The sequence below is a fragment of the Rhagoletis pomonella genome, unplaced genomic scaffold (assembly GCF_013731165.1).
Source record: "Rhagoletis pomonella isolate Grant_MI unplaced genomic scaffold, Rhpom_1.0 Rhpom_scaffold_00014, whole genome shotgun sequence".
Lineage (NCBI taxonomy): Eukaryota > Metazoa > Arthropoda > Insecta > Diptera > Tephritidae > Rhagoletis > Rhagoletis pomonella.
Window position 1 is genome coordinate 15,328,217 of NW_023458568.1, and position 11,813 is coordinate 15,340,029.

The window sequence follows — 11,813 nt, forward strand, 5'->3', positions numbered from 1 at the left end:
GATTTTTCAGAAATCCCTTCAATTCTGATGTAAAATATGATGCCAAAATACTACAGATCTCCCATTTAGATGAACGGTCATATGACCGGCAGATGTCTCGTAGGATTCCCAGAGAGTTTTGCTTTACATAGAAATTTGTGCTCTTTTATATTCATTTTGACTCACTTCAGTGTTGGTTCCTTAAATTCAAGTTGGCATTCGGTTTTTGGAATTTAAATAAGTTCTCAGCAAAAAAGTTTGTTTAAAAAAATACATATGTGTACATAGTGCTTGAAAATATAAATTTTCCCCTTACCTTAAACCTTTGGGAGTGGGCAAAAATGATGTTTTGTAATTTAGGCAGAATTGAATATGCGCTATCTGGGAAGACAATATCTACATGTAATATTTATTCTATTTGTTGGCACTATATGCAAACACAAACGCATCTTAACAGCCCAATTCTGTATAGGCGACAAAACTTTTGTAACTGAAAAACGAAAAAGTTTTTATATATTTTTCCGTAACAAAACTGTAAAAAAAAATTTGTCACTGATACAGAATAGAGGTATTAGTGTCTTAACAGTGAAATAATTTCTTATTTTCTAAGTTTGCAATAAAACTTCACACTTAAAATTAAGACATTTACAACAACATTTTATGAAGAAAATCCCTTCTTCATTTAACATAAAAATAAGCGAAATCGGCCCAATTTCATACAACCCTGCCTGACATGAAAATTTTCTCCACGATAAGGCTAGTAGCCATTTCTAACAGATTTTGGGTCGCTTAGTCAAAAATGGAAACATATATACATATTTGAAATTTAAGAAAACAAGGGAAATAGCAAAATCGGCTAAGAAAGGATAATTTTTTTCTGCAAAACGGCTAACAAATCGGCTGCCGGCTAAATCGAAATTTCTCCGGCTGTTTGCTATCGCAACCGGCTAAATCTAGCCGGGAAACGGCTAAAATGGCAACACTGAGCGGAGCAATGATTTCCACGCACACAGTCTCATTCATTATGGATTTTCGGTATTGCAAATTTGTCAAGCCATGACAAATGCAAATGCGTGTATTTTGTTTGTGTATTGCAAATAATCTGCAATACAAATTTGCAATGCAATGATGCTAGGCCATTTGCACCGGATCGCGAATAGCCCTATTGAATCGTTTTTATGCAATGGTCGGCAGTGTTGCCGCGAATCATTTTTAGTGGTAGCCAAATTCCTTTAAAAAAAGGGCTAAAAAAGAGCTGAAAAAAGTCGTTGAGGCTAAAATGGTAGCTAAAATTTTTTACTTACATATACATATATAAGTATACACGCAAACATACGACACCAACTTGCTGGCTCCATCAAGTGATTGTACCATCAGGCTCGAAGCAATAACTTACCAGCATGGTGGTACAATATTTATTTCTTTACAAATGAGGTCGAAGAAAGATCGAAATGATTAGAGCCGAAATTTCACAAATTTTCTACCATTTTGTTAAACATTGTTTTTTTTTTTGTTTTAATTCACAACTGTTTTGTTTCAATCAACAACTTTACTCATATTTAAATTGCAATGCCTTTGATTTTTGGTAACTTGATGTGGGGTTCCATAAAATTAAAGGTGTTTAGTAAGGGTTCCATCATCTTAAAAGTTTAAGAACCACTGGTCTAATCGAGATAAAAGCTATCGTATCTTTTAAGTTGGGCTAAATGACACCAGTGTGCGACATTTCAAGACGATTTTTTTATAAATGTTAGTAGCACGTTGTCCTATGACCTAGGGTTCTTCTTCGGAAGAAGTAAAGAAGTATATTTTATACCCACAAATGTAAAATAAGTACCGCTCAACGACTATCAGAAGAAAATTCACAAATACACGGACTTAAGTTACAGTCTTTTTTCTCGCATTTGGTAGCTGGCACTTTGTTTAATGCCTGTCTTTGTATTACTAAGTACCTATAAATGAACGCCTGAAACCTCCGAGCTTTAGGTCAGATCGCTCAAGAAGTTATCCCTTAATGAAAAGTTGATTTTATGCGGGTCGCACTAGAAATTTCCTGATTTTCTCGATTTTATCAAGTAAATTGGTCATTTAAACCGTTAGTTTTTTATGAATAACTATTTATTGATATCTAAACATATAAGTAGTATTAACCAAGGTACAGAAACCTCACTTGGCAGTGCAGCTGCTTTGTGGCGGCAACAATATGCCATACGCAAAATGTCCCTATATCTTCTATATATATGTAGTATAACGCGAGGGGATTTTTGCCCAGGATATAAGATCTCTTTTTAAATCACTACGTTTCATTAATGTGTTGAAAAATATTAAAAAATAAAAAGAAGTTAATTTTTGTCTATGAAAATTATTTTATGCATAATTACTTTACACCAGTCACAAGCAGATGTCCCACCAGTCACAACTTAAAATATTTTTAAACCGACTTCACAAAAAGGAGAAACGTTATCAATTCGTCGGAATATTTTTTTTTTTATGACTCTTACCGCATATCTTTGGACCACGTTAACCGATTTCTATAATGCTTTTTTTAAAGGAAAGGTGTTGTTACCTCACAGGTGGTCCCATTTCAATTTGGTCCGATCAGCGGATCATGAAGAAGTTAACGATAATTTTAATATTTATATGAGAATTGAAGTTGGTTTTGTTTTTTGCTTAAAAATTACTCGATTTTTTCAAAATTAAGGGCTAACTTTATTAGCTTAAAAAAAAATAGATTAAAGGGGCATTTTCAATTCTTATTCGTCCTTGTGAGCCCAAAAAAATTATTTCATTTGGTACCCATACTTTTGTTTTACATTGCACAGAATTTGTTTAAAGAAATTTTGGAATTAACCATATCTTTGCAATTATCACGAGCCCTAACCGCCAAAATAACGTAAGTGACATTTTTTTCAAAATTTTCGTTTTGATGCAGAAATATATCTAGATGCTCTAGGAATATTTCTGCATCAAAAGAAAACTTTGAAAAAAAATGTCGCTTACGTTATTTTGGCGGTTAGGGCTCGATAGTCTTTTAAAAAAAATCGTGACGTCAGAGAAATGCCCATTTATATGCAGTTAACTATGTGTAATATGAGGTAGACTTTTATAAAAAAATTTAAATTTTGGATAAACAAAAGGAATATAGACAAAACTGGTCGAATTAAGGCACTCTTTTATTTCTGCCACCAGTATTATGAACTTCTTTCAACCAGAAAATACATTTTTTTATTTAATTTTTTTTGCATCGAGCTTTTTTCGACATACCTTAAATTACTCTAGCAAATATGTACACTCTAAAGTATTATTAAATGCATATACATTTAATTACTGTCTTTCGTTTTGTAACTTATGAAATAATTTTCACTTTAAATTAAAAGTACGCATCAAACCCATTTACTTATCATTTATTATATGGTAGGAGAGCTTCTCAAACCATATTGATGCAATTTTTTCATCTTAAGTCGTTAAAAAATAATAAATATCTAAATCCCGGGATTGAACCGACGGCATCCCGGAAATCCCGGGATAGTGACAATCGAAAAAATTAACATCCCTAATATGTATGTATGTAGTACTCGTAGTTGGTATGATTGCCGTACTGAGCGCCATACCTACATAAGAGCGTTGAGCTTGCACTTGACAGCTTGTTTTTTTTCTAACCGGTATGTGTTGTTGGCTGCTGTAGCCAAGGAGTGATCGTGTGCTCGTTCTCTGACCATGCCTGGCTCACCCAGCACGGCAACCGTGTATTTAAAATTGCATTTGGGGAAAAAAATAGTTGATGACGTCATTTTCTAATCGGTTCTTTCATTCACACACAGGTTTCACGTCACTGCAAAAAAATAACTTTTTTCTCGCACGCCGTCCTGGGGGATCTTTATTCGTTCGTTCATGCTGGCTATATACATTAAAAAAAAATTTTCTTTTTTAACGAAAGTGTATAGTTCATATTTTATAACACAAAAACATTGTTCGTTAAGATTAAGTGTTTTGGCTAAAATTCATCTTTGAGTGCACAATGGTAAAATGGAGTTCTTTTCAGTGTCCCACCAGTCACATTCATTCAAATGACAGTCAGGGCTACCGTTTTGGTAGAATTCTACCAAAATTGGTAATTGTTACCTTCACAAATTTGAGTTTGTAACTTTTTGTAAGTTTTTAACTTCTGCTGAACATTTTCAAATATCTTCAGAAATGAAATTACATTTGCTATTATTTGCCGTTATCAGGGTCCCTTTTTTACTCTTCAATTAAAATTGGAATTGTTGTGAATGAGAATTTCAATTAAGTTATAGCTACTAGATGGTAAGGTTGACACTACATAAACATTTGTTTCTAATCATAAACATATGAATGTAAAAACATGTGCCTCAAATGTATTAAATACATGTTAATGAAATGATCTCAATTCTAGGTATTTTGTTTCTTTTTTATTGTTATCACTATTTTTTTTCATTTGTATTAAAATGATTAAAAATTAAGCTTTCTTATGTTTTTAAATTTTGGCTTTGGTAACTTTGGGAAAATTTTGGTAACTTTTGGTAACTCTTTTTAGTGTACTGTAAAAATCTTGGTAAGGAAAAAAATTCTAAAGCGGCAGCCCTGATGACAGTTACATAAAACGAAGAAATCTTTTGGTATTTATGTTAAAGCAATTTTATTCATTAGTTATCGTTCTATGTTAAAAAAATCTTTCGCTGTAGTGTAAGTTCCGACGACATAGCTATAATTCACAATTGATCACATTCTGGAGTAAAATATCCCACGAGTCATAATAGAATGGCCCTAATACAAAAATTATATGAATTATTAAAATACGAAGGAGTGTAAATCTTTAGTTTGAACATTTGGAATGTTTGAAGAAGGTTGCCACGTGTTCAAAAAGTTATAGCATTATTCATAAAAAATAAAGTAGCTTTAAAAAAGGTTCATAAATTGAAAAATAACATAAATTGAAATAACGTAAACGGCAATAACGCAAATTTGAGTTATTTCCCAATTGGATGTGAAATAACACAAATATGCTTTATTTCATTTCTCGTTGAGCAATAAGACCAACTTTTATACTTAACAATTTGAGTAATAAAGCCAAATAGTGCACATATGTATGTAGTCACCCAGTTACATTTGACAAAAAGTAGTACATGAACAAGTTAAATGGATGGATTTGTAAGTATACAATTTTGAAAGTGCCCGGCGTCGCGGGCCGCCCCGCGCCGCGCTCGCGTCCCCCGCCCTTCCCCACCTTTCGCAATTATATACTGGTAGCATTATAACCGTTTAGAAAAAGGAAAAATGATAGAATAACACTAGTTCACTTCTGAAACTGCTTTTTAATGTCCAAATAATGGGAATTATTGTGTGTGGTGTTATTGCATGCATCCCACCCATAGTGGAATTTACCAGTCGCCACTGTTTTATTTGAAAATTTGCCTATAAAATGTGACTATAAGGCAGCCGAATGTCGGAAAATAAAGCGAGAAAGCCGTTTTATTACTTCATCTGTTTATTGCGACATGGTTCCATGCAAACATTTTACGGTTTTCCAGCAATGTTTTTAACACATTAAAAAGCATGCAGAAAAAATTCATACAAAAGCGCTATGTCCAATATGCGGAGCAGTTTTTAATGACGATGCTTTTCCTATATTTTGTTAGACTTTTCATTAATAAAAATATTTTGTGAATATTACTTTCTTCATATGAATTATATCACATTTTTTGTTTAATGCAAGGCCTATCAAACAGGTTTGGAGCATTTGAGCAAAAACAACATTTGCCTGCATGATACAATAATTTTTAGAAGGTAGTTTCACTTCTTCTTCTTATCCGCCATGTTGGCTATCTGACAGAAAACGTGTTTCGTATTTTTTGTTGTTCCAACTTTTAAAAAAAAAAATCCAGCATTTGACGTTGGAAAAATAAAACAAAGAAAAGCCAAACATATAAGTAGAGAAATTTTCGAATATTTTGTAATAATTTTCTTCATAAAAAATTAACTGCTGCTTTCGTGGATATTGCAACACACGGAATAGATGTAAGGGCACTGCTATAAGAGCCACCGCACACCACAGACTTTATCGGCCGCCTATTTAAATGATAGGGCTCGCTTGAAATATGTACATGAAGATGTATGGAGGTGAGCACACTACACCAGCTTAATCGCTCTGACCAATAAGTTGTGGTACAATGGAAAGACTTGCGAGCACATCTAAATTGGCGGCCGATAAAGTCTGTGGTGTGCGATGGATCTAATCCATTATAAACAAGAAATATTGCTGCTACATATATTTTCATTTTTATGATTTTTATTCATGTGATTAGCAGTGGCAAAAATGTATGTATAAACTACGTATATTTATATTAAAAATTAAGTGATCAGTTATGAAACATATAAATCTTTACATGTTCTGTTAAAAAATATCTAAAATAACAAGCGATAATCCCCAAGTTCTATATCGTAGCAGTTGCCACATTGCGTGTTTGTCACAGACACGGTTTATGTCAAAAATTTGAAAAGTGAAAGTACCTTCTAAAAATTATTGTATCATGATTTGCCTGTATTTTGTTGTTGCTTCTGGTACATCAAAGCGTGCCATGCGAAATACGAAAAAGGTAAAAAATTTAAATTGAATAAAATGAAAATTGTTGCAACTTTCTTTCTTAGTAAATTGGTTCGCTTCTCGAAGCATTAATGCATCCTGTGCCAGGCCCAGTAATCAGCGGCTGTGCTGCTGAGTTGGGCGAGCTTTCCAAAAGCTGCTATTTAATCGCTGGTTTTGTATGGAAAATGTTTCACATGCAAATAGATTTTAACAATTTAGAATTTTTGTGAGAATAAATGTAAAATATTTGACATTTTCGAGAACAAATAATTTAAAAAAATCAAATTAGCTGCTATACTGATATTACCTGTTGAATGCACCCTGGTTTAATTGTATTTTTGGAATAAACGAAGTTCTTTTTCTTTCTGTCAGTAAACTTTTTTTTACAAATAGTATAAATAAGCAATGGGAAATAAGGCATAATTGGTTTTATTACCAAACTTTGTTGGAAATAAAGCAAAACTCAGATTTTGGTATTATTTCCCACTTAAAAGTGAAATAAAGCAAATTTTGCGTTATTGCCGTTTGTGTTATTTCATCCCCCCATATCAGTACAGAGTGATTTGAAATTTGATGAAGTTAAAAATACCTCTCTTCACTCAGAAATGGCTGAACGGATTTAAATGAAATATGGCACTCGGATCGCTTATAACTGACAAAAATTTCGATTATTGTTTAGGTTTTTAAAATAAAATTTTGGGCGGTTTAACGTCGTGCGGGATCACTAGTGTATTATTAAAACGCTTGAGTGTACAAAGTTTTATCGGTAGAACTTTTCTATGTATGTGCATTTTATAGCGGTGTGCTATATGGGAGGTGGGCCTGGCAGTGGACCAACTTTAAACATTTTTAGGTATGTTAAAGATATCCTCAAGTCTTGCACAAATATTAAATTTTGTTGCAATGCTACTAAATTTAGTATACGAAACAGATGTCTCAGTTTCCAGTTCTACAAGTATGCGAGATGTTCTTCATACAATTTTGCTCAAATTTTTAATTGTTCTGCATATGTACCTTTGTACAAACCTTCAGTGGAAAATTTCATTGATCTTGGGACGTTACACTGTGAGACGTTGACAGCGAATGAAAACCTATTCACGAGCGAATAGGAAAGCCAAAAATGCCATAATGTATATGTAAGTATACATCTACATATGTTTTTTACTCACCCCGTTTTGATAGGATCTTCGCCACTGTGCCGTTTTGTGTGAATCGTTCCCTTCTCTACAATTAAATCTTGAATACGTGAGTCATTAATGCCTCCAACTGCTTGACCTGCGAATGTGTAGATATATAAAAAGGAACAATCTTTAGTGCTTGTAAAAATCGGATAAAGAAAGAATTTTAATAGACTTAATGTCCCTATAGGTGACAATACAAAGTTTGCCTCATTAGCAAAAACTCGGATGACAGGTCGAATTTAAGAGTTGAATCGGTAATTACACTGGTTTACAGCAAAAGCATTCCATGGATGCGACTATCCAAATCCTTTTAGAATTGCTCGCTGATTACCAAAATCGAGTTAACGTTTTTTTCTATGGATAAGTTTTCGAGATATTTGCAATTTACCGCTATTCAGCTAAAAAAAGGGTACGTATATCTTACGAAACAATTGATCGACGTTAATAAGAATATGGCAAATGAAATCTAACAAAATTCTCCATAAACCGTACATACATTTCTTTTCGATGGGGTTGAAAAAATTAAATAAATTTGAAACTTTAATAGGGGAAAAATAAAAATGGCGAATTTTTTATCAGTTTTTCATACAGAAGTCTGGTTCTTTACAAAAAAAAATTAAGCTACCAATGAAGAAAATCGATGGGTAAATTAGGAAGGAATGAGAGATCAAAGGAAATGGACAAAGATGTTTTGTATTAAAATGAGCATGGGGACATGGCGTATGAGCAACTCAATCCTTTTTAATTTATCCATCGATTTTCTTGTCAAAAAATTCGTTATTTTTTCATTTTTCGCCTGCTAAAGTTTGAATTATTATTATCTTTTTTCATCAAAAACACAAAAAATTTGGAATGATAATCAAAAGCTATCAGATTCCTCGAAAAGTCATGCATATTAGGGCGGGCCGAAAATTCAATGTTTCTTAAATCCTTTGGAAATAGTGAAATTATATTGTATGATGAGGTCAACGACAAGCCTGTAAAATATTAATCGTTTATTTTAATTACTAGAGCCCCCGCATCGACCCCCAAGTGACACAAAGTACACTGGTCGAATAAGACGGAATCTTGTTGAAGATTCAGGGTTCAGCAAAAAGTTTTGGTGGATCTTATTAGATAATGAATCTGCAAAGGCAAACGACAAATTCAAATATCATCTCTGGCAATCCTTTAATTTAAGGTTACTCTCAAACTTCTTTTTGGTTGTTTGTGTTTCCGACAGGGTAGGAGTATGATGTATTGTGGAACGATCTCGAGAACGAAAAATGACACTGAAGATGGCACAACGCCGAAACCGGTTTGTCTCCAAACCAAATTTGACAAGGGATTACGGAAAATCGTTCCACAATACATCGTTACTCTCAAACTTATCTGTTTTTCAACCAAATTGAAATTGTTGTGTTGATAATTGCACTGGTCTTTAGTCATATTTCTGGGGTGTATTTAGGTCGCTGGTTCCGGTGGTTTGCGAATTTTTGCAAATTTGGGAACAATTTGGGGAGCTATAATAAGAAAACCTTTATTTTCTATCACCGTGAAAAAATTTCATTTATGCAAATGAATATGGAAACACTGAACTAGCACAAATTGGACAAACAATAGTTAGTTTACTTATTATTATACATACCATACAAAAATTGCAATTAAAAGAAGTTCACAAGGCTTTTTGTTTAGCATTTTTATTCTTTTTGAATAATTTGTTTTAATCTGAGTGATTTTTAACATATTATTATCATGAATCAGTACAAGTCTCGGCTTCAGTTTGGTAGTTATTACGTACCGATCGAGTAATATTTGTGAAGGTTATGTCGAAGATAGGGATGCATCTCTGTCTTTTATCGACAAAAAATTCTCTTAAATTGTATACATAAATAACTTCAAAATATAAGCAAACGATTACGGAAAGGATAGTGCATTCACCTACGGTCTCTTTGACATAATGGAATTAACTAACATATCTACGTATATCTTAATACTTATTGCACGCCCCTACTTTCGTATAACGGTAAATTTAGAAACCGCGAAAAGTGTGCTTCTTTGGTGACTCATGAAACTATTCCGCTCCAATTTTCAATAACACATAAATGGGCTTAAAATGGGCGTTGCTCACCTACATATTATTTAGTTAACATATGTAGTAATCAAATGATTCCTAATATTGCACATCCGTAATTAATTTCACTATGTTGAAAACTGACCAAATTGGCGTGACCAAGTCCATGGTCCTTTAAATATTATATAATCATCCGAAAACCTAAAAATCTTTGAAATAAATCTCGTCTAATTTTTTCATTTTCACTTGACTAAAGTAATGAAGAACTGAAAAGTCATACGGGAAAGTCATTGCTTTTATAAATTTTTCTAAATATCTCGAAAACTTGTAGTCTTATTGAAAAATGATGTATAAACGTGAGATACTAAATTTAATGACGTTTCACTTGATATATCGTCTAGTGTATAACAATTAACGCATTTCCTAGATATTACCAACCAAAGTTTAATTTTCCAAATTCATAAACTTTGAATCAATTGCGTGGGCTAAAGATATTATTTAAATTAATCCTTCGTGGCCAATTATTATTGGTTTAGACCTAAGACAACATAATATTACTATTACAGTGCGATCAAATGCCTTTTATTTTACCACATACAAAATTGACGCAGCCTAATGTATATACCGTTTATGGAGAATTTTGTTAGCTTTCTGGCTGTTCAATTGATTAAGGGCCAGTTTTTCAGAGAGAGTTTAGCTCTGTTTGTCGTTTAAACTAAGTTTAAACTCAGTGCGCAGTTTTTCGGTAAAATTTAACGTAGTTTAAACTAAGTTTAAACGTCCTATCAGGCAGGGTTAAACCGAGTTTAAACCATCAACCGTTGACTTGTATATTTGTAGTCTGCTGCCCAAATTTAATTCAGCACAATCAGTTGCCAGCGAATATCCCACCGATAAAACAAAATGAAGCTTCACCGAAACGTAAGTGAGAAGAGCAGGAGCATTAATACCCATTATTATTACGTTAATCTATATACGTGACCAATTCCATCTCAAATCATGCAAGACGACTGCACCTATCTCCCCGAATCACTTCATATTTTAATATCGACTAACCTAATATTCACGCACGCTTTGCTGTCAAAAATTTCTCATGCACGTACAACTTGCATGGAACCAACCGAAATTGAACGGCGAGCGTATGAAGCTAATAAAGCGTTCAAGTGTTCATATTGGGGTATTTAAGAAACTCACAGTTTAATTTGACATTTTTTGTTTACTTTTTCTTATTCTCATTAAGGGCCGTTTTCACTATCTCTGGTTAACACGAATCTCCAGTTAAACATTGTTACCAACATTACCGACACAATGTTATATGCATGGAGACAGTAACGTCCGTAAATATGTTTAACCTTGGGTTACTTTTAACCAGAGATGGGGAAAACGACCCTTAGTCTGTTCCCGTACAACAGGATTTAACACACACACATATATTAGTCTAGAATACCAACCGTTTAGCTATAAAAAACAAGAAACGAAGATCGATTGAACTTTTTACGCTGATTTCAACCATACCAAAATTATTTGGTACAAATAAAAACCAAAGCCAATAAAAGAGGTTAAAGTTCAACTTTTCTATTTCTTATGTGTTTAATATCTACTTAACCGATTAAAAAATTATTGATGCTAATTTCCACATAATTTAAATATTTTTATGCGATGTATATGCTATAACTAGTTTTGAAACGAATTTTGCATAAAAGCCATTTAAAAAAATATATTTATATTTTTTTGTGTTTTTTAGTATTTCCGGACTAAAAATGTAAAAAGAATATAAGTTATACACGCACATGAAAGACAAATTTATTACCAGGGAACGGATTTTATGGAAATTGCCTTTTTTTCTGCTAAAAAGATATAGTATATTCGATTAAGAATGTCCACGATTTAGCTTTCCCTGATTCCATATATACACATTTGATGTTGCCTTTTTTAAGATATTTGCCTTTTTTTAAGATATTTGCCTTTTTTTTTGCCTTTTCTACCTTTAAAAAAG

At 32.9% G+C, this 11,813-nt stretch overlaps 1 protein-coding gene across 2 annotated transcripts in view; it reads right to left on the minus strand.

The window, feature by feature from the left end:
- The window catches only part of LOC118749273 (protein furry-like), a 107,094-nt gene that overhangs the window by 27,635 nt on the left and 67,646 nt on the right, over positions 1-11,813 (minus strand). For both annotated transcript variants that reach the window (XM_036484073.1, XM_036484074.1), the window contains exon 7: positions 7,753-7,858. In XM_036484073.1, coding sequence (XP_036339966.1) covers positions 7,753-7,858 — 106 coding nt within the window. The remainder of the gene's footprint in view (positions 1-7,752; positions 7,859-11,813) is intronic.